At 40.1% G+C, this 26,008-nt stretch overlaps 1 protein-coding gene across 3 annotated transcripts in view; it reads right to left on the bottom strand.

Moving 5' to 3' along the window:
* Positions 1–26,008, bottom strand: part of Nfia (nuclear factor I A) — a 377,440-nt gene that overhangs the window by 59,422 nt on the left and 292,010 nt on the right. For all 3 annotated transcript variants that reach the window (XM_008844440.3, XM_008844432.3, XM_008844449.3), the window contains exon 7: positions 21,048–21,176. In XM_008844440.3, coding sequence (XP_008842662.1) covers positions 21,048–21,176 — 129 coding nt within the window. The remainder of the gene's footprint in view (positions 1–21,047; positions 21,177–26,008) is intronic.

Genomic DNA, 26,008 nt, shown 5'->3' with positions numbered 1-26,008 from the left:
GCAACCCCTGTAGTTTATAGGGTGGAAATGCAGGTTGTAGTGGAAGCAGGAATCTTGCAGATGATCAGGTAAAGAATAATTACTTTCATGCCACTTTAATCCATCCAATAAATATTTACAGGCTTCCACTATGGGTTCAAAAGACAAAGCTGAACTGAAATAGGTGCTGCACAATAAATGACTGAATTAATGCCTAGTACAAAAATTAAGAAAAGTAACCAAGTAAATTTGCAGGGACAAAATATGGGTTTACGCTCTGCTGAAGAGTCAGGAAGAAAAAACAGTTGAGAGTTGAGACTGTATACAATGAATCACATATCTTGGAATCCATTATTGTGTGAGAATTAAACCCCATAAGCTAAAGAGTTAAATGCCCCTGGTCTCTTCCTTTGGAAATTGTGCTATTGGCTTTAAAGAACTAAAGGAAATTTTTCTTCCAACATGATACAGATGTCTTGGCTGGTTAGCAAGAAACGTTGACCAGAGCCCTGCATTTGATTGAATCATATATAGTTAGCATTGGAGGTGTTATTTCTCAAAGTAGGCTGGGAATGTACCGAGCTGAACAAAATGATACTCAACTGTTGCAGTGTGTCAAACACAAAGGTGGCACCTCCACTGTCAAGAGTCTTATGAGACTGACCTTGATGATAAAGTAGCATTGCCTCAGGTACTCACAGAAAGTGATGAGTGACTTTTAGATAAGCAATGGAGGTAGCCTCCAGAGTCTGCTGCCCAAGGAACAAAACTGGCTTGAGCAAAGATTAAGTAGATAAACGTTAAAGAAACATGATAGAAGAACCTAATTCAATAGTACCATGCAATCTCTCCATTAATTAGTATAAACATCATTGAACTTATTTTATTAATTATGTAAAAGAAAATCATTACCAATATAAATGTAGACCGGTTTTTAAGAATTTTACTAATAGCAATTTATTCACCTTTTCTTTATGGTACAGAATTCAGTGCAAAGCTAAGACTACATGGTACTGTATAGAATTAATTCTGTGATGACTGATTTATAAAGATCAATTAATTCTTAATTAATTCCAGGAAGTCATCTAGCCTGAAGTTCTAAATCAGATAACTGCGGAGCCTGCACTTACAAGGCTGCCCTCTTCAAGCCTCCTTCTCAGCCTAGGGACTTTCTGTTTGAGTCACAGTGTGCAGTAGAAACGGATACAAATCATTCTAGATCCTGGCCTTTAATTTCCTCAAAAGAAAACTGCTACAGACATCACAAAGACCTGTTGATTGCTACTAGAGCTATGCTATTTCTCTGGCTAACTTCTTCCTCTACTGGACACCGAACCTCTTTAAGGTTCAGTTAAGATTTCATTGATGTCTTTTTCTTCTTTCCTTTCTATTTCTTTTTTCTGCTTCTACCTTGGGCTAGATATTCTGAGCGTATCTAAATTTTTATCGAAGCTCTCTCAAATCATATTAGAAAGAGTTACTGTAGCTAAATCAATCAAACAATAAATTCATTGAATGTTCTTGGAGATGGCTAGGGCAAGCTCTATGGAAGAGAAACTACCATTAGGACTCTGGCATGATGCTAATGGAATGCTCAAGGAATGGTATGAGTCCATATTTTTCATGAAGAAAAGCATCTCTTATGAAAGTGGGTATGAATAGTTGACACAATAAAAAATTATAGCACATTATGTAAATGCATATTTAGATCCTTTAAAATGTGCATTATTTACTTGAGAGTCAATAAAGGCTTTTCTCAAGTGGTTAGAGTTTATTGCCAAGCATTCATCTGTATCCATGTTGACATTAATACAATTCTGTATATTAAAAGACACCACCAAATTGGCTGCTTCTGGGTCTAAGGCCTAGTACCCCAGGCCAGTAGCAGCAAAGTGTTGGGAACATTTCATTCTGGATGGCTCGCACTACTAGTTTAACCTTTAGCTAGCAACCAAACTGGGTTAAAGCAACTACTTGGGCTTTACAGGGGAATGTAAATAAGATGGGAGGGAAGGAAACCTGACAAGTTTCTTTGTCTTGGGCCTAAACAAAGTCACCACAATTAAACACACTGAGAGTCAGAATTTCCCAGAGGACACAGGGCTGACTTAGACAGGCAGGCAGGCTGATTTGTAGCACCTTCCAATTATTTAAAATTTTCTCTCAGTTTTCATTTGAAGGAGGAGAAAGTTAAGCACAATTGAACGCATATATATTTAACTTAAAAACACTTCTTCCTTTTAAGTCAGAATTGATTGAGACTGAGAAGGACAAGGTCACTTCTGTACCACTGTGTGTACCGAGAGACATGTGATCCAGTCATGATTCTCAGTCTGAGTGTCTACTGTAATGAGGAGGCCTCGTGGGCACATATTTCAGCAGACTGCATCGATGGTAAAGCCACAAAAAGAAGGTGGTACAGGAGGTGGGTAGTCAGGCCCTGTCTTTTATGCTTTATGAACTCTTATAAAAGAAAAACTGTTTCTTCTTACTATTTCCAGGGTTTTTTTTTTTTTTCAAGATTGACCTCTAAGTTTTCTATGAACCCTCCTCCTTATCCTAAAACTAAAGTATCATGAGTTGAGCTATATTTTATGGACCCCTGCCATTGCCCTTATTGCTTTGTTGATCCACGAATCGTTGCAGATCCTTAGAGATTACAGAGAGACACTAGCTTTTGCTTTCTGGTGCCAGCCATCAAATCCTAGCCTGTTCTATGAGAGGCTCCACAGAAAGCTGTCGAGAGGTGACACAGCCATAAAAGCTAATCTTGCTTCAATGAAGCATGCTCTGAAGACACTGTTCCACCCAGGCTTCTTCTCTCACAGGAACGAAGAGGACTCCCAAGTCCAGCATCTGCCAAGCCTCACCATCTTCCCATTAATCACCAGCAAGTCAGAGGCAACAGGTGAGGGTCTTAGTTGTTTCTTGCTGCTGGCACTGTCACAAGAAATAGCTACCCATCTGTCTGCAGCAGCAAGATGTCTTCCACATGAAAACAGCTCTTCCAGAGAGGACAGGCAGCCCCGACAACTCCTGACTACTCTGATTTAGAAGGAAATGTGGCTTGCCTGGAACTCAGAGATCTGCCTACTACCTCCCAAGTGCTGAGATTTTAGGCGTGCACAATCATGCCCAGCTCATCATAAATGTAATCTTTTTTTTTTTTTTTTTTTTTTTTTTTTACCAAGGCAAAGCTCCAAAAGGAGAAGAAAATAGAAGAAAAAAAATCTCACTTAAAATCACAAAAGCCTTCCACAAGGGCAAACGGAGGTTGTATTCTTTGGGTTGTCAACTACCGTGCTGCTCAAGAAATTCAAAACCAACCCTATACAAGGCCACTGCATCCTACCTGAAGCTGAGAAATCTATCTTAATGGCCCACGGCTAAAATTGATAAATCATGCATGAATCAGGCCTGCCATTTACGAAAGCTGAGAAGTTTGGAGCTGGACAATTTATGTTAACAGACACAGTGAGGAGGAATTAGCACTGCTTTTCAAGCAGTCAGGAGACTGAACTTTTTCTAAGTAACAGAGCATGTGACTCAATGCAAGCTGAGATACTCTGAATTTTTCTAAACCTCTCAGTCCACATATTCAGTCACCAAGATGCATGTGAAGGGACTCAGATATGTCAACTGAGAGAATTTAGGACATTACATGATGTTTTGCAAAGCACCAGCATTGAAAAACATTTTATTATTTTTATTTTATGTGTATGTGTGTATTGCCTGCATGTAGGTAAGTGCACCCATGTTGTGCAATGCCCAAGGAAGACAGAAGAGGCTGTCGGATCCCCTGGGACTGGAGTTATGGACAGTTGTTAGCTGCCATGTGGGTGCTGGGATTCAAACCTGGGTCTTCTGCAAGAACAACCAGTGCTCTTAACCGCTGAGCCATCTCTCCAGCCCAATACCAGCATTTTTATATTGTTTACCAGATGAGGTAACAGTATGGGATAGTCAGTTTTGAAGATGGCTAATAGAAGTGACTCCGTGTGAATTCAGGGGATTTTCTCTAACTAGAGATCAAATCCCTGTGTCTCCTGGAAAAACAGATCTCCTTTCCTCCAATAAAGAGAGGCCATGATTGTCTTAAATTTTTATCTCTATCAGTTTAACTACTTAAAAATCTGTGTTTCTCAAAAGCCCTATCTTCTGCTTGAGACCAGGGCTGGACAATCATTGTCTATGGAGGGTAGATTTTGTAAGCCTGTGGGCAAACAGTCCACTTTAAATGTATGGTGCAGAAGCAGTCATAGATATGCCATTACAAAAGTGTGAGAGAATACTTAATAAAATTTTATTTTCCAAAACAGGCCACGCATGCATTTGACCTGGTGCAGACTCACCCGACTATTTATTCTCAACACTCTCCCAATCCTGCAGTGCTATCCCTCAGTTACTGCTCACTGTCTCTCCTTTACAAGCCATTTTTTTTTGACGCCTTAGTCATCTGATGCTTCCAAGGCATCAGAGTGCTTTCCATACCTTCACTGACTTTCCACAGCAGCCTCTGTTTATGCCTCTTCACCATTACCTAGCATACCTTGGTCTGTGCTAGTTGACCAGATCTATGTCATTCCAAGCTAAACATATGAGTCAAAGAGTACTGTGGCATAATATAAGGCCTGTGGGTCTTGGAATAATAGACAACTTTGAATTTGACCCTACCATTTGTCAGCTACGTTCAAGTTCAGTTTCTGACTTCTTTCTCACTCAGTTTGTCATCTCTGTAATGGGACAAATATCTCATATATTTGCTGTGAGATCAAATAAGAATATATATACATGAATGGCACATGGTGCAGTTTATTATCTATAATCATGTACTGTTATTACATTATGGGAAAGCATGTTGATAATCAGTTAATAAACTGAATTTATTCTTGTCTCCTCAGACCAGTGCTAGCTGTACAGAGTGTAGTCTACACAAGGGGAAGAGGTTGTGGAGTAAGAGGTGCCTGTCCTCCTGCCTCCAGGGCAGATGAGTACATGAATATCAATACAATGGCATCAGCATTGGTGTGACATGAGGGTCTTCAAAATAATTTTGCAAACTATGAAACGTAAGGAGAGCACGGCAACGGCTTTGATCTCGTAGTCAAATAACCAGCTTCAATGACTTGACATTTTTTCTTTCTGAATGTAGATACTTTAAATATGTACTTCTGCTTACAACCTTGCTTCTGTGAGAAAACCTAGAAGTTTAGAACTATGGGGCCATCTTGCTGTAGAGACTTTTCTATTTAGACCTTGGACCTTGAGTGTTAGCCTGACTGCCCACACTGTCCTTCTCCTTCATCATGTAGACATGTCTGCCACTCAGGCCTCCTCCTTACCCAGATTCTGAGCATGGCTTCCATGAAGCCTCCTAATATGGACACATGGAAATCTTCATCACTCCCTTGAAAGGCCCAAAGGTGTTTGCTAATCAGAGAGCAAACAAGATGACAACTGAGGAGGACTTTCCAGGGACTTAGGGCATAGTTTAGGAAAGTTTTCTAACTAGATAAAGAAACCTGAGTTTAGTTTAGTTTCCGCTACTACTTGCCTTATAAGGATGAATAAAGTTTGTTTCCTCTGGTTCTCTCATTTCAAAATAGAGTTTGAATGAAATAATAATCATCACCTACTTTAAATTCTAATGGGTATATGGAATTCAGTTTCTAGGATTATACTTATAATCGATTCACAGAAATAAAATCTAGAAGAATGGAAATGAAGCAATATGTGCTATTTAAAAGACATATTTTTTTAAGGCCCTGAGTTTGGTCCTCAGCTCCAAAAAAAAGTGTTTTTATAAATTCGTTGAGAATTTCATACAATGTATTTTGATCATATTTACCCCCTATATCCTTCTAGAGCCACTCCACCTCCCTATCCATCCAACTTCCTGTCCTCTTTCTTTTTTTGTTTTGTTTTGTTTTCAAAGTCCATCAAGTCCAATTTGTGTTGTCCCAATACACTTGGTATAGGGTCATCCTGTGGGGCACGGTCAAACCAACAGGGGTCACACCTTTAAAGGAAACTGACCTCTCCCTGTCCCACCAGCTATCAACTGCCAAAGCTCCTCAGCTAGGGATGGAAACTCATGCCCACTTACCCTCTCCATGTTGGGATTTTGTCTGGCTTGAGCTTGTGTGGATCTTGTGTACACTGTCACAACCACTGTGGTTCACATGTATAACTATGTACACAGTTTCATTGCTGTTGTTTACCACCTCTGGCTCTTATAGTCTTTCTTCCCCTTCTTTTGTGGCAATCCCTGAGCCCTGGGGGAAGGGGTATGATATAGATGTCCCATTTAGGGCTAAGCATTCTGCAGTCTTTTACTCTCTGCATATTGAATAGTTGCGAGTCTCTATGTTAATCACTATCTATTACAAAATGAACTTTCTCAGCTGATGATTGAGAGATACAGTAATCTATGGGTCTAGTGATAAGCCATCAGGAGTTGGTTTAATACTTGTGTCCATTTAACAGAATAATAGTAGAAGGTAATACCCTAGGGTTTAGGACATGTCCAGCCACAGGTTCTTGGCCCTGATAATGGTGCCAGGTATGGGTTCCATCTTGTGTAGCAGGCCTTAAATCCAATTAGAAAGTGTTTTATTACTCCCATGACATTCATGCCACTACTGTACAGTGGGCATATCTCACCAGGCTAGTTGTTATTGTAGCACTATGAATACTAGCCAGTGGGGGAAGAAGCTTTTAAGTCTATACAAGCTTGATTTCTCTCTGTCAAGACACATTTTGAGTAAGTTACAGGGTACATCTGGACCACTGGTTAAAATATTTTGAGTTTTAGACAGGGAGTGTGCTAGTTCAAGGTCTGACACAGAGCCTCAGCCTTTATCCTGACAGGACCTTTGAAATGACCATATTCACACACTAATTGCCTAAGCCACCATGATGGTTGATGTGAAATGTGTTCAAACAGCAAAAAACAGCTGTGATTCTGCAGATATGAAGAGTGATAATTTAATAGGGAATGTTGACAAGAATCCAGTTCTGGGAAGGGAACTTGGACTTCTTTATAACATGCAAGTGATACTGTGAGAGATGAAGAATGACAAACAAATCAAAACAATTATTTGAGGAAAAACCCCCTAACAACCATAGATGGGGTGATTACAGAGTTTAACAGAAGCCTCTTAGGACATGCCAGGAGAGCACTGGAGTAGCACACGGAGTGCTGCCAGAGAACTTCAGAAATCAAATCAAATTAGACCAACCAGAAGATACTTCTGAGTGTTAGAATGAATGTAGAGAGGTACACAGTAGGCTCACTCAACAGAGATACTAAGAATCTACTATGTGCTAAACAGTATGCTAGCTAAACACAGGGATTTATTATTCTTCAGATTTCTTTAAGAACAAGAGACAGGAATTGTATTCAGGAATATACAGTGCAACCAGGAAACCAAGACTCAAGAATTGAGCTGGTTTTACACGTGACTCTGCAGGTCCATGGCATGAAGTAATGATCATTTTCTAAACTTGGGTTTTACCTGTGCTCCTCACGTGCTGGGGAATAGGTGCAGCCCACTGCACTGCCCAGCATCCCAAGCAGGCATCTCTCCCTGCTGCAGGGCAGGTGCTGCCTGTCCAGCAATCCTCATTCTCTCTTCTGCTAATGCTTCTTTGGAGAACTCTTCTTTCTGAGCTTCAGGCTATGTGCTTAGGGTCAACAAACCCTAATCTCTGGTTCTTAGGGTGAGCATGGAAGTCAAGCTACACCAATAAGACATCCCTTTATCTTTTGGATATAAAGATTGTTTAAAAAGTGAGCAAATAGAGCCGGGCGTGGTGGTGCACGCCTGTAGTCCCAGCACTTGGGAGGCAGAGGCAGGCGGACCTCTGTGAGTTCAAGGCCAGCCTGGTCTACATAGTGAGTTCCAGGACAGCTGGGGCTTACAGGGAGACCCTGCTTCAAAAAGAAAAGAAAAAAAAAGGTGAGCAAATAACCCAAATCAGGCCAATCAGAGCCATAGGCATCCAGTAGGAGGCCCTTTACTAGATCCATTATAAAAAAGCTAATTCTTTCCACCCTTGAGATGGTTAAATTGGTAGAAATTAAGCATGGAGCTGCTCACACTGTGTGTGCCCCAAAATGAGGAGATTTAGCCTGTGAACGAGGCTCACAATAAGAGTAGGAAGCGAGGAGAAGGCATGATCTGCACACCTAAGTCTATGTCTACTTGAAGCCATACACCCCTAGATTTTTTTCAGTTACTTAACCAACCCAATATCTACTTTGGGGCAGTGGAGGGTGGTTAAGCAATTTGATTGGAATTCTTGAAGAGAGTCTTTATTCACATATTTCTGGCTCACTGCCCTGTATTTAACAATTCAACAACTTTTATTATGGTACTCAGGAATCTGGGGATTCAGGAAGATCTAGAGATATCCCTCCAGGATGTCAAGGTTTTCTAAATTCACACTGAGTGTCAACAGAAGATGCCCATACAACCTGATAGAAATAAACTCAAATTTCCAATAGCTCAGATGGCTGTGCTGTGTTATCCCTAAGCTGCTTTTGTCACTTGCTCCCTAATATTGCCACTATTGCAATGATGGGTCTGTTTTGCTATGTAGAAAGGGCAACATGGGGGCTGGACAGATGGTGCGTGGTTAAGAGCACTGGCTGCTCTTGCAGAGGACCTGGGTTTGATTCCCAGTACCTACATGGCAGCTAACAACTGTCTATAACTCCAGCTCCAGGGAATTTGAAGCCTCCTTCTGACTTCTGTGGGCATTGCATGACACAGGTGCACTTATGTACGTGCAGGAAATACAGTCATACACATAAAACAAAAATAATATTTTTTAAAAAAATAAAGGGCAAGATGGCTTTTCTTGGACCTTATAATGCAGGGTCGATACAGGCTGAGCAGCTATCTGCAAAATTGACTCTTATAAGCAACTGTCTCTGGTGAACAAAGGCACATCTCGCTTTAGCAAGATCCAGGGCTAAAAGAAGGCTTATCTACTCCCCTGAGGAGTCCACTGTTCTTCCAACCACATACGAGAGGTGGCAATGTGGAACCTGGGCTCGCTCACTTTCTCAAGACCACATTTCTTCTCCAGCATGTGTGGCTCCTCCCAATGAGGAGGAACACACTCTGCTTCTAGATCATCAGGAGTAGGTGGCAAGTGAGGACGAAGGCCATGAGACCATTTCAAGAGAACCACACTCAGAGAGTAAGTGATGATGTGGAGACAAGGAGTCTGAGAGAAAATGGCATCTGCTGGATACTTCTGCATATGAAGCCTCCATTTCATAGGGGGCTTCACTCCTTCCTCCCATCCATGCTTTCCAATTATGTAGAAGTGGAAAAACAAAGGCCCATTGAGGACCAATGTTTTCCACAAGTTTAAACAGAATCCATGCGTTTGGGTGAGGGTATAGAGAGTGACTGGTATTTAATATGAGGAGATATTTACAAACAAACAAATTTTCTGTGGAAATATAACTTTAAAAAACGTGAGTTCATGTGGGTGATTAAATGCACTGGTTTACACAACCACAAAGGATGCATCCTGGGAAAGTGAGTCTCAGTGATCTTGTGGCCATGTGGTGAGGGCAGCACGGCCCCAGTTCCAGTGCTGATGTGCATCTTCCTCTCTACCTGGGTGAGAGTCTGACTACGTAAACACTGCTGATGTCCCAGCTCCAGGCAGTGCAGTGCAGTTAACTTTAATATGATTTATGATTCTGTCATCAGGGGAGGCTCAAACCTGTACTGACACCTAAATTTGAGCTTTATATTTAAAAACGGAGTGAGAGAAAGAGAGGGGGAGACTATTCCACATAAAGAGAAGATACAAGTTCATTTTCAAATTTCCATTTTGTGTGTGCTTAAAAAAAAAAAGAAAACAAAGATTCTAATCATGGAATCAATACAAAATTCAGCTAAATGAGGAAGAAAGAACTGCTATTAACTGATTATAAAGCCAGTTACAGTCGAAGTTACTGATACCAGTAAGGGGGGGTTTCTAGAAAACCTTGCTTAGAATCACCGCATTCTCTGTATGTGCAGGCATGGTTCTGACAAGCAGTGTGTGTGTTATGTGTGTGACAGAGGGATGGAGAGAAAGGAAGAAAGGGTAAGGAGGAAGGCAGCTTCAGTTGTCGGATGACTGTGAATGGAGGTCCTTGGCTAATCACCCCGCTCTCTGTAGCCCTCCCTCCAGGGGCCTGGTGCCTCTTGAAGAGATTAGGGAGCCAAGTGGCCCCTTGCTCTAACCTGTTCTCCCTGGATAGCATATTTACATGAATCTACTACAGAGGAGCTGTCTTTAGAAGTTTGCTGTGGGATGACAAATTAACCCAGCAGGGTGTCCCACACATCTATCTTCATACAAATTATTAGTGTAATAGAGCTTTTAGTTATGCATTTATCTGGTAATTATTGAACGGTTACACAAAACCAAGCTGAGCAGCCCCGGCCCTTTATGAGGTTCGCTCGGTGGGTGGCCTTACAGTTCATTTAGGATGCTTCTCCACTCTGCAGCTCACTTGCAGACAAATTAGCTAAACAGCCTTCTCCTTTAAATATTTTCCATGTCACAGTGAAACTCTTTACAATACAATAAAGGTACAGTTTTAATTACACGCTTCCTGACTTTTGTTTAGTTGTAGTTTTAAAACATTTGCTGGCACTGGGTTTTCCTTTGGCTGGGCAGTAATAGCTAGTTCTAAGTATCTGGTTAATGAATTTAATAATTTCCTGAACTGACTTAAAGAGCCTTTGCTAAAATGCTGCATTTCCTCTTTCCTGTCGAGTTACTTCCAGTCCCCTGGACAGTGTTTCCCATTAAGCTGGGTACCAACACTTGTGCTCACTTTGACCGCAGTCCCAAGTTCCCTTTCTTGTCTTTCCCATGCTCCAAGGTGGAGCTTGTTAGGTCTATGATGCCTGAATTTGAAAATCAAGTCTGGCAAATTCCTATTGGAGAAAGGCAATGTAATGTTTTCCCAAATGATGCAGTCCAAAAATAAATAAACACCCTGAGTCTGTCTGTTGGCAGATTATTTCAGCACCTTGTTTGCAACAGGTACTTAATTACTTCTCATTTTCTTGAGATGATTCAATTGCACTAACCCAGGAGAAACAATTTAGATTCAGTTGAGCACCAGCATGTTCTACAGCTAAGTTAAAAAAAAAAAAAAAAAGCTTTCCTAAACAGCAAAAGAGTTTGCAGGTAAGACAGGAGAAAGATGAACAAGCCTAACCCTTGTGGTCTATGCCAAAAGTGGGGTCACAGCTATAGTGACAGTGAAACACCCGGGCACAACCTTTCTTAGGGCTTTTCATCTGGAAACACCTTCAATACTATAGGCAAATAGTGTATTCCTTTAAAGGGACCAAAATATTTTGAGTTCATTTCTCCTAACACACATCAAGGTAGAAGCTCTTGATTAAACCCAAACAAATACACATATTGAACACTTACACATTCTAGGCACTCCCTACATGCTGCAAACGACATGCTTGTGAACATTATTAATTATTATCATTGTTATTACAAAAGGGAGGATGGAAAGAACATTCCATTATCCCCACACTGATTCAATCACATCCATACACCTGGCTATTGATTTCACGAGCATTTGCCGAGTGCTTTCCTTGTGTAAGGCATGAGGTTGGGGGATCCAGGGATGAGGGAAGAGGCAGTGTCTGCCCTCTAGTAACTGATGCCTTCATGTTAGACCTCTCCTTTTCTGCTACTCTCTTACTAGCTTTGTGTGCTCCAAAGCCACACTCCTCCAACCATTCCTGGTGACCTCAACTTCCTGGAAGATGATCTTCATGCTCATAATTCTCTGCAGTATATTTTTCTTGGCCAAACTGGGAGATAGTGTTAATTCCAGTCCCTCAGATGTTTCATCACGAAGAGTGGGATCCTCATTTGGGCCAGGAGGATCAGGGACTTAGAGAGGTTTATAGAGCATATAAACTTTTGACTACCTCTCCAAACAGAAACCAGCATGACTCTTTGAAAGCTGCACAATAAATCTTTGGTTTATATGACTATTGTTTTAGTATATCTTATGAACATTTTCAGAATCAGGATAATTTGACTTCTAAACTCCATATGCCTCCATTTGACTCATAAAGATGTACTGGTATAACCACATCTGCATCTGCCCTATTTTAATTTCTCAGTATCTCTGTCTACTAGCATCACTTGTTTTCTGTTACTCTGCTTTACATACTGACAAACAGATGGTAAAAGGTTGGAAATGCTACCCATGCTTGTTTGGATGCTCATGACGTTAAATGGCCTGGTATTTCCCCACGAGGATGCCTTCTCTTTTCCTCTACCACATCTGCTGTTTCTCCTAGTACAGTATCCATTTTCTGAAAAGCTTGGGACCCCATGTGTTTCCAATTTGAGATTTTATTTTAGATTTTGGAATATTTGCATGTGCTTTACCAGTTGAACATCCCTAATCCGAAAATCTGAAACTCCAAGTCCTCCAGGCACAGAGCACTAACAAGGAACTCAAACTGTGCCACTGCAGTGCTCACAAGCCTATATTTTGAAGGATTTCTGATTTCAGACATTCAGATTAGGGTCCCTCAGCCCATAATACAACTGCCGATTTTCCTGTTCTCTCAGTCACCAATGGGTGAGTACTCAGAAAACAGAATTCAGGCTTCACGTGCTTACTCTATTCAGCCTCCAAGAGCACCTTGTATGCAGTAAGTAGTTGGTAAATATTTGTGTGAAAAATAAATGGGTCCCCAGATGGTGGCAGGAGTCTCTGAGTTAATTTTAACACTGAAAAAAAGCAAAAATGACTTAAAATAAGATTGAAGCCACTTGGACCTCACAGAAACCCTGCATTTGCCAGCAGCAAGGCGTCACAGGCTAACGAAGGCAGAAGCTATGGGACTTGTCTATGGCTGCTGTATAAAAACCCAGTTTGAAAACAGAGGTTCTGTCATGATTATTAAAAGATTTAAACTATAGGTGACAAATAAAAATGTGAAAATAAACAAAGTATTTAAATAAATGAAGATTTTTTTTTTCTTCTCATGACAGAGAAGGTCATGAACTACTGACCTGGTGGAAAAGGCTCTGAACTAGAGACAAGTCCTGGCCTTGACTCTGGCCAGCTCAGACTTTTCATCTGTAAGTCATGCTGAGTGTGTAAGGAACTGCTATTATATTCCTCCCTACTGGCTTATGCAACCCTAATTTTATACAGATTGATGAATATACTCATCTAGAAATCTAGCATTTATACTTCCAGCCTCCTAGAAATACTCATGCTGTTGGGATCAAGCCACATAAGATTGTACAAATGGTAATAGATGACCACTGAGATGGCTCAGTGGATAAAGGTGCTTGCTGCCATGCCTTTAGACTTGAATTCAATCTCCAGGACCCACATGGAGGAAGGAGAGATTCCTGCAAGTTGCACTCTTACCTCCACACACATACCATGGCATGTGAGTGCCCCCTCCCAACAATAAAAAATGTAAAAAAGCATTTCTGGAAGGTAATAGAATAAGCTAGCATGTACTTCCGCCCTCATCCCCTCCTTTCTTTCGGCTTAAGATGTATATGTAAGGCAGGAATATAGTGGTCATACTGGGAAAAATAACCCACTGAAGCCTAGCTGTCTTAGACCATTTGTGTTAGTTACTATAATAAGACATCCAAGGCAGAGTGCTTATAAAGTAAAGAAATCTATTTGGTTCTAGGTTCTGGTTGCTGGAACTTCAAACAGCATAGTGCTTAGCATGCTGGTGAGGGGCCCCTGGCTATGTCATCATATGGCAAGAAGCAAGAGAGGAAAATGCCATGTGCAGAAGGGGTACCTGTGTGAGCAAAGACACAAGAGACCAGGGAAGGGCCAGGTTCAAACTTTTCCTAACAATCTACTTTCTTACTTGGGAGTGAATTCATTTCTACAAGACCTGGTCCTTTCACAGGAGACAGTGTTAGTTCATTCTGGAGGGGAGCCTCTGACACAATTACCTCACACTGGGCTCTCTTAAAGGTTCTACCACCCCAATACTGCAACTTTTGGGAATCAACCTTGTCCAAACTATAGAGAAGAAATTTCAATCCTTGACAGCATTTTGGTGCCAGCATAATAGCACTGAATTACATACTTATTTTTATGTGAAATAAATACAATTCCTAAGAGGTTTTCACGTTTTTTTCAGTATTAGGAATTGAACCAGTACCTTGTACATGGTAGGCTGGTACCCTACCTATATTCCTGGTCATTTTGTATTTATTTTTAAATTTTGAGATACGGCCTCACTAAGTCGCTCCAAACCTTAAACTTATTCTGGGCAGGCCTTAAAAGTGAGATCTTCCTTCAGTCTCTTGAGGAGCTGAGTTGTAGGCCTAGATCATCAAGCCTGATTTGTAAGTTTCTTAAGCCATTGTTTAATGATATTTTTCTGATACTTGTTGGATGATATAGGGACACAGCAGAAGAGGTGATTCCTAGAGTATAGTTCTTTCAGTTTGGTCTCCTGATATGTGAAAGTGAAGCTCTTCATTTCTGAATTTCTAAAGCACAGAATGTTAAATAAAGTGTCACCTTCTATCCTATTATTTTTGGAAATATGAAAGACTTTAGGCAGAAAGAGATTTCAAGAACTCACATTTTCAAGACACTTTAAAATACCGTAGATAATTATTGCAAACAATTTTTAAAAGAACTTGGACAAGGGCTGTCAAAATGGCTTAATGGCTAAAGGCATTTGCTACCAAGCCTGATGACCTCAGCTTGATGCCTAGGTCCCACATTAGTGGAAGGGGAGAACTGAGTCCTGCAAGTTGTCCTCTGCTCTCCACACGTGTGCCATAGCATGCATACCCAGGCACCACATGCAATAAATAAATACATCTAAAAAGAAGGAGGTAGGCCTTAAGGGCCCAATTTCTTAAACTGTGGGTTGTAACCCCATGTGAAATCATATAACTGAATGTGGGGGTTGTGCAAACACTGGCAACAATAAAACGTTTCTGAATGTATAGCAACCGAAAGTTAATTCAAAATCAAATATGTAATGAATCCAAGGTGTTTCTGGCAGTGCTCGCCCATGCTGCATTATGCAGCCTTGGTTACAAGGCGTCATTGCTGCCTTCGTTCTGCACACACGTGGGTATTTTCCACTGTGCATGCCATCATATCACACACCAATGAACACTGCAGCTCGGAGTTGAAACTGTTATATGGTAAAATTGCAGCTTTTTTTTTTTTTTTTTACAAAGTCTTCTGCTCTTATGGAAACAGAATGGTTAAATTACAGAGAACAAAGATATAAATTTTTTTTCTATTGTTATTCCTCAGCATGTAAGTATCAAACTAGTATACCTTTGGATTGTACTGTATTAAAATATTTGATTTTTAAAATTGCTATTTGAGTTGCTGACAAGTTATATTAAAAAAAAAAACATTCAACGAATGCTGGCTTGGAATTAGGACAAAATGTCCAACAATTTATAAAATGATCCTAAATACATGTGTGTGTGTGTGTGTGTGAGTAAGTTGCATTCTTAGCAGATGATAAAATTAAAATACTGATTAACTGTGAAAAATGTTGAAGATGCTCTATGCCCTGTAGTATCAAATATTCAGCCAATATTTAATTCTTTATGAAAATAAATAAGCATATCCATGTTATCAGTGGAAAATTTGCTTCTGCTATTACTAAATGGTAAGTTATATATCAAAGAATTATTTTAAAATAAATTTCTTTATGATTTCTGATCAGTTACTGTTTAATTTGGATACCTATTTTATATATGCCTATATATCAGAGGTCATATAAGAATTTCTCAGGCAAAAAGACGTTGTGAGTGAAACAAGTTTCAGAAGCCTTTACCTAGATTACCAGGCAAAAACTCACAGCTTTTGAAAAGAGAAAGAAAACAGCAAAGATTCTTTTTCAATTATCATGAATAAGATTAATTATCATGATTAAATATGTTATGACAGTTCAACTTTAAGTGATGCTAAAAGAAAGCCTTTGAAAGCCCAATCTTTCAGCTTAAAGTACCCAATAAATGTAATAATGTATAATGACATATAAAAATGCCTTTGCTAGAATTTAATTACTTCCTCTGCCCCAGGCTATTCCACCATAATTTAACCCCTTTACCTGATTCTAACCACACAGAGAAGTTGGTGGCAAAACTTTATTCCCATGGTACAGATGGTCCAACTGAGGCCACAAGGCTAAGTGATTTATCAAAGCCACAAAGAAAGCCACCGTCAGAGAAAAGCTTAGATTTAAGAAACCACATGCCTCTACCTTCGCAATGTGAATAGGGAAGTGGTCAGAAGAGCATAAACTAAGACAAGCCATAGCTTTTAGCATGAAAGCTTTGCTCAGGTCATCTTGCAGAGTTTTCTTAAGATGAAGGGCTATGGTACCCCCCAAGCCCCACTGCCATCTTGGGTGTTCTTCATAGACCAGGGCTACAAAGACCATACATTTAGCCCTGCTTGTTCTTCTGAAGCATCGAGAACCTATCAGAGCCTCTTCTCTCTCTCTCTCTCTCTCTCTCTCTCTCTCTCTCTCTCCCTCCCTCCCTCCCTCCCTCCCTCCCTCCCTTCCTCCCTCTGAACTCTTTTGTGTGTGTGCTTACATGGATTTTGGCTACTTCTTATTTGTCCATTTTCTATACCCCACTAGGCAAGGCATAAAGAGAGACCCTTGTCACTGGACATTTCATTCTAGGAGGGGGACCAGACACAAACAGTAACTAAACACAGAAGACAAAGATGTGGGGGATGTGCAGGCATGAAAACCTGCAGGAGGCAAAGGAGGGTGAGGGGATGGAGGCAGGGTGCAGCTGAGGAGGCTTCATGTCCAAAGTAATACAAGTTGAGCACACTTAATCGGAAAATACCCAGACTGAAATGCTCCCAAATCCTAGACTTTTTCAGCACTGTCAGGATATGAGTAGATAATTGCACACCTGACCTTACATGGTAAGGGGTAGTCAAAACTAAGGTGTGCTAAAATATTGTATAGAATTGCCTGCAGATTGTGGGTATAAGGCATATATAAAGCATGAATGAATCTGAGTGCCATTCCAGGAAATCTCATGTATAGGCAAATGTTCACGGAACCCAAAATTACTGAGACATTTCTGGTCTTGAACATTCTAGATGATGGAAGCTCATTCTATATGTGAGCTGGGCTTACAGATGGGTGAACTGTCGACAGGTGAAGGCAATAGGGATAGTACCAGATTTTCCAAACTTGGATGAAAGAGGACTGTTTGTATAAGCTGGATGCACAGTCTGTTTTCAGACACTTTACAAATGACTACAAATACATAGCTTCACTTACTTCTGACTTAACACACTTCTTTGTAGGTGCAGAACCTCAGAGAAGTGCATCACAGTGCCAGGACCACACAGTTGGTGTGAATAGTAACAGAGATTCAAACATGGGTGCATCTGGCCCACTCAGCTTTTGTGCTTAATTGCAACTACAGCTTGCGTGCCCTCAAAATGAGTATGTCAAAATCTTAATGAGACTGTATTGGAGGTTGGGACCTTTAGTAAAAGGCAAAAGATTTATGCGCTCTAGAGAAATCAGAGTATAAGGTGAGGCCCTTAGAAGGTGATTAGGTCATGAGAGTTCTCACAGGCAGGATTAGTTCCCTTATAAAAGAGGCCACAGAGAGTTGGTTAACTCTCAACAAAGTGAAGACATAGCAAGAAGACAGTATCTACAAACCAAGGTGTGGATCTTTACTGGACACTGAATCTGCCACACCTTGATTTTGAGCTTCCCAGTCTTCATTGATGTGGAAAACAAACTTCTGCTGTTTATAAACTCTTCAGCCTGTGGTGTTATGTTGTAGTAGCCCACACAGCTCAAACTGTCATACCTTCCTCCCTGAAATGTCCAGTTTTTCGGCCTCTGCTTTGTACTCTTTACACAGAGAGGCTTTCCTTGGAAATAACCACCACCAAATTTCCAAGTACAATTTAGGCTTGTAGTTGACAATAGGACCATGTTTATGGGGGTGTGTGAAGTGGCCTTGCTTTGCTATAGTTTTGTTAAAATACCATCTCTGGTTAGACTGTTGGGATGTGTCATGCAGTTACTGCTAACTGACTGCTACTTGTTTGGTAAAGATACTGTTGTAAGAAATTGCAGGGAAGGCAGCAGACATTTTGCTGGTCCCTCCCAATCAGTGGTGAATATACTACATGATCCTGGGCAAGAAGGCACCACACACACCTGGAGCCCCACCCTTGCACTCTGAGAACTGATAAAGGTCACACTTTTTTTGTTCTCCAAGGCTCCTTTCAAAGTCCAAGTTTACCAGATCTGGTGGTGGTAACTTTGTACAGGTGGCAAAGGATGCACTATTACACGCACCTGCCACTTTTATTCCACTAACTACTTCATGCAGCCTCTTGTTCCTCAAATTTGGCCTCATCCTAGAGCATAAACTCTTAGCTCCAAATGGATATTATTGCAGGCACAAGCTTTACAATTGGTTCCGTGGGGAATGAAAGGGACTATAAAACGGAGTTCAGCTTCCACCTTGAGAGGCAGAATCCCAACCTTGTGAAAGGACCTTGGCCAAACTATGCCCTGGTTTTCCCACCTTATCTCTGTCCTTCCTACCACAAAGATGCAAATGAAGTGTGTCATTGCTCTTCTCCAAGCCCTCTGCCCCACAACTATGGAGTGGTGGGCAGTGAGACGGGGACCTGAGCAGGAGGATACTGGGAACCATCTTGAATTCTGGTGAAAACAAAGAATCTTTGGTATTCCATAATTCTTAAACTAGGCTTCACTTTTCCTCATATATAATTTTATAAATATGAATATGAATAGGAGGTCAAAGGTCAGTATGCTGTGGTCTAAAAAAGTCAATCCTGCCCAACTCAGTGTGGGTCATCTTCTCAGATGTGATGTGCTTAAATATTTAGCATGAAGAAGCTCCTGATCATGTACCTGGGGTGGGTGCTAGATTTCTACAGTGGTTTATAGAAGTGCAGCTTGAAGCCAAGACACAAAGTAGGCACCCTTGATATTTATTGAATAAGTAATGATACATGACATTATTTTATGCTCTTCAGAGTGTTTCCAAAAATACTGTTTTATTGTTAACTTTTACATAAGAATCTGAGTTTGGGAAGAAAGGTTCTTTCTCCAGGGGGACTGTCCCCATTTATTGGGATGAACATGACAAAACCAGAAGGCAGGTGGGAAGGCAAAGGTAGCTCACCCAGCCTTCCTGGTTGCTGCCTCTTCATAGACTTATCACCATTTGAGTGAACCTCTCCTCTGCGTGGACCTCTCCTCTGTGTGGCCCTCTCCTCTGTGTGGCCCTCTCCTCTGTGTGGACCTCTCCTCTGTGTGGACTATCAATCATTCGTACGTGCATCTTCTTAGATTTGACTTCAATGCTGTCTAGACTTCAAAGTCTATATAACGTGACAAGTGACAGCCTGTTCTACCATCTTCTTGGGTCTCTCTTCTGCTCTAAACTGCATGTTCTCTGAGGACAGGAGACATTGACCCCCCAGCATCTGTATAGTGATGTGCACGCAGCAAATCTTTGTTTAATGAACAAATGAATAAACTTTGGTAGCCTTCTCCTCTGAGTCCTGAAGAAAGCTTTGCCCTTAACATTCATTTAGTGCTTGAATATGTTAAATTCACCATAAAAAGGTAAATAACATATACCTTTCTCCTTGGGACCATAAATATTCTGCCTTAAAATGGCTTCATACCTCTCATTCTCCACTGTAGTTTTGATGCCCAATGAGAGAACATAATAATAGTATCTTATTTAAAGTGGCTTATTCAGATGTGAGTTCTCAAGTTTTATATATAATCTGCATTATGTTTACATACCACATATATACATACCACATACAGGTATGTACATATATGTATGGTATGTAATATGTGATTATATTACATGCACACACGTAGAATAATCAGAGACCCTGATGAGAAAATTTTATCAATGCTCACAACATCTCTAAGGATAAAGCCAGTAAGTTTTCATAATTGCTGATACAGAAATCGCTTTCTATGGCAGAGTGCCTATTTTGTTTGGTGAAATTTTCCATGTGTGCACTGAGCAGCCTTCTCAACTCCCATATTTTCCTGAGATGCACTCAGTACTCATAAAGGGATTCAGATTTGTGGGCCCAACATTGAGATTAATGCAAGAAATATCAGTTTTCCCAGGCATATGTCAAAGTAGACAAGGGATCATAACTTTCTGGGATGGTTTATGATACCAGCTGGTAGATCACAGACCCACCTAAACGAAAATCTGATGGAGGAATGCAAACGTGGTTACAATTATTCATATTCCTACTGTGGGAGTTTTATAAACAAACTAATAAATATTTTCATCTTGCAATAAGATCAAGTTAAGTGATTTGCTGACATTCTCTTGGGGTTTAAGGCTTGTCTTTAATGTGAAATACAAATCATATTTCTTGTGGACACATTTTAATAATAAACTTAAAAGCACATGAGGCTAAAATAATGAAAATGTTGCAATGAAAACCAGACAAACTATCTACCACTTCAAAAGGAGTGAATGAGGATGGGCCGTCAACACCCTGATGGAGACAACCTCAACATGAAATGCCACATATGGAAATCAGGTTTCATGGGAAGAGAATCAGTGAGGAGGAGAGGATGAAAAGACATCTATTATTTGAGAAACAGGTAAATGATCACACGGAAAGATACTTACCAAAACATATACACATACATACACATATATGTATACACACAAACCCACATAGCCCACTTGCAGGGCACATTTGATTTTGATTACTTCCCACTCTGCAAAATCCTTCTGGAAAAACAAAAGGTTTTGAGCCTTTTATCTTTAAGAGAGGAAGAGATTTGAAATCTCTTTGGTTCCTAAAATTGTAAGACTTCCCTCAATGATAAGAACCCAGATTGGTCACTAACTCAGAGCCATTCCAGGAGAGTCCTCACTGTTTCCTATTCTGTTACTCTGGACTCGAGGTCATGATATATGTACCCAAGGGTCTCTGTGGAGCAACTCACCTCTCGGTCCTGTAATGACAGGTCGGTGATGCTGTGTGAACGCAGTTCCCAAGGAAGAGGTCTGTGAAGGGGATGGGCTGCTGAAACCAGACTTCTCAGACTTCTTCAGTGTGGTTGGAGATGGCATCCCTGGTAAGAAGGATTGATAAGTCTATATTAATTCATGGAACAACTTGTATGACCACAAAGACAACACTTATAGAATGGAGAGAACAACAACAACAACAACAACAACAACAACAACAACAACAACAAAATAAACGAAAGAAATTTACCGCTGAATGGAAAATTTATAGAGTTGTTTTGAATTTGTCGCAGGAATAAACAGGTGACAGTATGGTCCCCTTTTAGGTAGTTTCGCAATTTATTTCAACTTATTCTATTAAATCACAGTCCATTTGGGGGCTACTGATCTTATCTATACAAGGCTTGCTATATCTTGGATCTTCAGTATCCCCTGCAAAAAGGACCCACGTGTTGAGAACTTCATTCCCAGAGTGGGGCCACTGGGAGGACATGGAACCTTCAAGAGGCAAGTTCTAGCAAGATGTCTGTAGGTCACTGGGGGAATACTCTAGAATGGGATCCTGGGACCCAGTTTGTTCCTTTTGCTCTCTCTTGCTTCCTGGCCAGGAGATGAGCAGTTTTACTATGCTATGTTCTCCCTGCCTTGTCCAAGTACTGGTGAGGCTTAAAAGCAATGGGTCCACCTGATCATGAACTGGATCCTCTAAAGCCATGAACTCAAACACATCTTTTTTTTTTTTTTATAAGTTGTTTATCTCAGGCACTTGTTATAGTGATGGAAAGCTGACTCAGACTTTTCCACATGTGTCTGTGACCTCTGGGACCCGTAAAGGAGGCTGCCTAAGCACAGGAAGACCTCACATGTCACCATTTTGTCTTGTAAGTTACCTTATTTTAGTACCAAAGCATTTTTCTACACTTTAAATAATTTAGCTTTAAAAAAACCACAAAATGCCTTTGATAATAGCAGCTCAGGTGTTCATTCAATGAATTATTTATAGTACAAAAAAGAAAAAAGTACAAAAAAACAACAACATAAAAGATAAACAACTGAGAATAGTTAAGTAAATACGATATAACCCATGCAAAGAACACTGTACAAGAGTGACGTCACGAGGAAGTATTTATGATATAATGTTCGTTGAACAAATCATCAATCATAAGATATACAACACAATTTTAAAAGGTGTTTTTGTGCACAGAGAGCATAGAAGGGAATGTGTGTAAAGTACCGCAGTGGCTCCCTCCAAAGGTTAGATCTGGATGGCTTTCTTTGCCTTCTTTTTGTTTGTCTTTTCTATGATGAGCATATATTATTTTTATGTTAAGAAAATATCATAAAAGCTTGTTTTTTAAAGTAGCATTTTTACCCTAGTGTCTAAGGTTTTTACAACATTTCAAGCTTAGGAAATGCTTTAGAAAGAAAAATATTGGGAAAACAGTTCCTTGTAATTACAGGAGTTGTAATGTTCTGAGAGCATGCTGACACACACAACTGAAGGCATCTATCTGTTTGGTAAAGTGCCAGCTAAAACAATATAAATTTGGACACAAAAATAAAGGAAATGACTGTGGGTCTCCATATCACAGAATGGATCTGGGCTCTCAAGTTTTCAACACAAATTTTGTCTTTACTGATGTCAAAAGAAACTATCTGTATGTGTGTCTACTTATAATGTTTTCTATGATCTGAAAATTATTTGGGAAATCTGGAAAATAAGTAATAAATGTATTGATATTAGCATAGAGCCAGTGCCACGGACTGTGGTAAGTATTTTATTGATACGGACATGTCCAAAACTTCAGCTAGCTTGGCTATACCTAGATACATCTTCATTAGTTTTTATCACAGAGTTCCTTAATATGATTCTATAACATGATATCCAGATCTGTCCATATGCAGGGCTTCATTACGGTACAGGAGTTCTTTCAAATAAAAAAGAGTAAACTAGTAAGAATCTATATAAATATAGACAAATCTCCTAAGCCATTCAAGTACCTTTTGCATAAACCAATTTTTTCAGTTGCCAACTAATCTAACATATCAGATTCAGTCAAATGCTTGAAGTACATATTACAAAAGACATAGAAACAGAAGAGCAGTGAAAAAATGTCAACTTTGAAAACTGCAGATTTTATTTTTACAAACAATGGAATCATTATTGTAATCCTATTGTGGAACTAACCTCATTGAAGAGAGCAAATGATGGGACTGAAGAAAGCTATGACTTCTTTGAAATGCTCATCTTTCCTCTCCATGCCATTCTAAATGGTGCAGAAATACTGATCTGATTTTAATCAATGCCACTGTTCACTCTTTCAAAAAAGGAATTTTAAGTAGGATTTAGGCAGTAACAAGTAAAGAATGATCAAGTTGGTAAATGAATTCAGAAACAGCATGATTTGGGCTGGAGAGATGGCTTGACAGTAGGCAAAAAGCACTTGCCATGCAAGCATGAGGACCTGAGCTCAGAGCGCCCCCCCTCAAAAAATAAAACTATATAAAGCCAGGTTCAATAGCACAAGTCTATAATCCCAGAGCTCCTGTGGCATGATGGGAGGCAGAGGTGGGAGAATCCCTAGAGGCTGGCAGGTTAGCTCTCCCGGAATACCAATTGTAGCTGCAGCAACAAGAAAGATTCTGCCTAAAAACAAGGTGGAAAGTGGGGATCAGCACACATACACCCCACAACGTACACCCAATACATCACACACATACTATATACCCGCACATCACAACACCACACACATACACAAACATACCATACATCAGAACACATACTCAGATACACATACACATCATAACACACACACACACACACACACACACACACACACACACACACACAGCGCATTTAAACCCTTCCTGAAGGAGTTAAAGTGCAATGCCAGCATGCAGGAACAAGCCAAACTGTATCTAATCTTCTAAATTTATCATCATCAAGTAATATGAACCCTGAGGTTGTCATGAATCTCAAAATTACTTTGTGTTTTCAATTTTTAAAGACTCATATTGAGCACATTTCCTTATTATATACTTTAATATTTTTCTACATGCATAATGTATGTTTTGGTTAATTTGCTTTGTATACTTAACTGACTGATGAAATTTCAAAATGCTAGTAAAATCCTCTCTGCTAAAAGCTGGAGAACATTCATCTTGCCTTTTATTGAAATTGTTTGGTTTCTGTACTAAACTCCTTGCTAAAGGTCCTTTTGCCAATTATCTCTATATCTATCTATATAATTACTGTACAAATTAATAACTGTTTGAGATCTCTGTTAATGAACTGAAACTTTAATTTTAATGTATTTCCTAGAATAATATAACTCTAAGAAAGCTAAGTCCTTAGTCCTAAAGCTAGAAGGAGCTGAATTCTGCCAATGATCATGAGAATTTAGAAGAGGATCTTAAGTTCCTGAGAAGAAAGCAGAAGTCACAAAACTGTGATTTCAGTGTGGGAGATACCGAGCATGGGCCCTGGTTAAGCTAATGTGCTCAGAGCCCTGTGACTGCAGCCTTGGGAGACCCTGAGCATGGGCCCTGGTTAAGCTAATGCGCTCAGAGCTCTGTGACTGCAGCCTTGGGAGATCCCGAGCATGGGCCCTGGTTAAGCTAATGCACTCAGACCCCTATAACTGCAGCCTTGGGAACCTTTGAGCACAGGTCCAATTTAAGCAAATGTGCTCAATCTCCTGACCATGGGAATGGGGTGATAAGAAATATGTGTCGCTTTCAGTTGCTGTTTGTGGCAATTTGCCATGTAGCAATAGGAACCAACATGATACTCAAACAGAAGCCTGGCCAATTCTAGTAACACCTGCTACACATAATCTCTAGAATTCAAGAAATTTCCATTATTTTTATCCAATTCACCTTAAGTTGTAAGGTTTTCCTCTAATACTCACTTAGAAAAAAATGGCAGGACCTCTTAGAACAGGGGCTTAAGTTACCATTGTTTTGGAAGGGGTAAGAAGTAGTTATTTCCAAAAAGAGTGCAGCTGAAAATTGTTATTTTGTCTTGAGTGTCCTAAGAAATAGCAATAAAAATCAGATTAAATGATATTTAAAAACTCAAAATGAATTCTTAAGGACTCATGAGAAAGCAAGGTTTAGCCAGGCATGGTTGTGCGTACCTTTAATTCCAGCACTTGGGAGGCAGAGACAGACTTATTTCTGAGAGATTATTAGCCCGGTCTACATGGTGAGTTCCAAGTCAGCTGGTGTTACAGGGAGACCCTGTCCCAACTCCCCAGCAACCTCCCTCAAAAGAAATTAATGTTTATTTTAGGTAATCTACAAAATAGGAAAATTATAATTTTTACAACTCCATCCTCAAATTATGAGATTTATCAAACACTTTGACCAAGAACTCTACAGTAACAGTTGTGGGGGAATCCTACAGGAATGACCAATGAGCAGGCAGGATGCTGTTCACTACTTTTAAGGAGTCTTCTTCAGAGGGTTGTTGTCAGGAGTATAGGAGCCATGGAATGTGTGGGAATAGGGCAGGGAAGGAGCCTCATAAACTTGGATTATTCCAATGACAACTGGACAGACATTTTAAAAGGACACTGTAAGTCAGTGTTGCTACTTATTTTATAGAGGCGTTATTAAGGAACTCATCTTCCTGTGAAAGTTGTCTTTGGTAAACGCTACTTAGGGCAACAGGCCCTTGCCTCATGTGCCCACTGAAGAAGTTTGGGATATGTACTACAGATCCCCAGAGGAGATTTAACTGGCACATGTTCCTTTCTTCAACGTGTCATAACCAGCACAGAACTGAATTTCAGGAATATTCATTTTCAGCCACAAGAGTTTGGGAGAAACTGAAAATAAACAATCTCTGCCCTTCAGCTTTAGCTCTAGCATATGAATGAGTTAGAGAAAAGCCCTGATGCTGTGAGGTTGCCTCTTTACAGGCTTTGGGGTA

This window comes from Nannospalax galili, unplaced genomic scaffold (assembly GCF_000622305.1).
Source record: "Nannospalax galili isolate Female #2095 unplaced genomic scaffold, S.galili_v1.0 scaffold71, whole genome shotgun sequence".
NCBI lineage: Eukaryota > Metazoa > Chordata > Mammalia > Rodentia > Spalacidae > Nannospalax > Nannospalax galili.
Note: the sequence above shows the minus strand (reverse complement) of the source record. Positions and strands in the feature narration are given on the sequence as shown.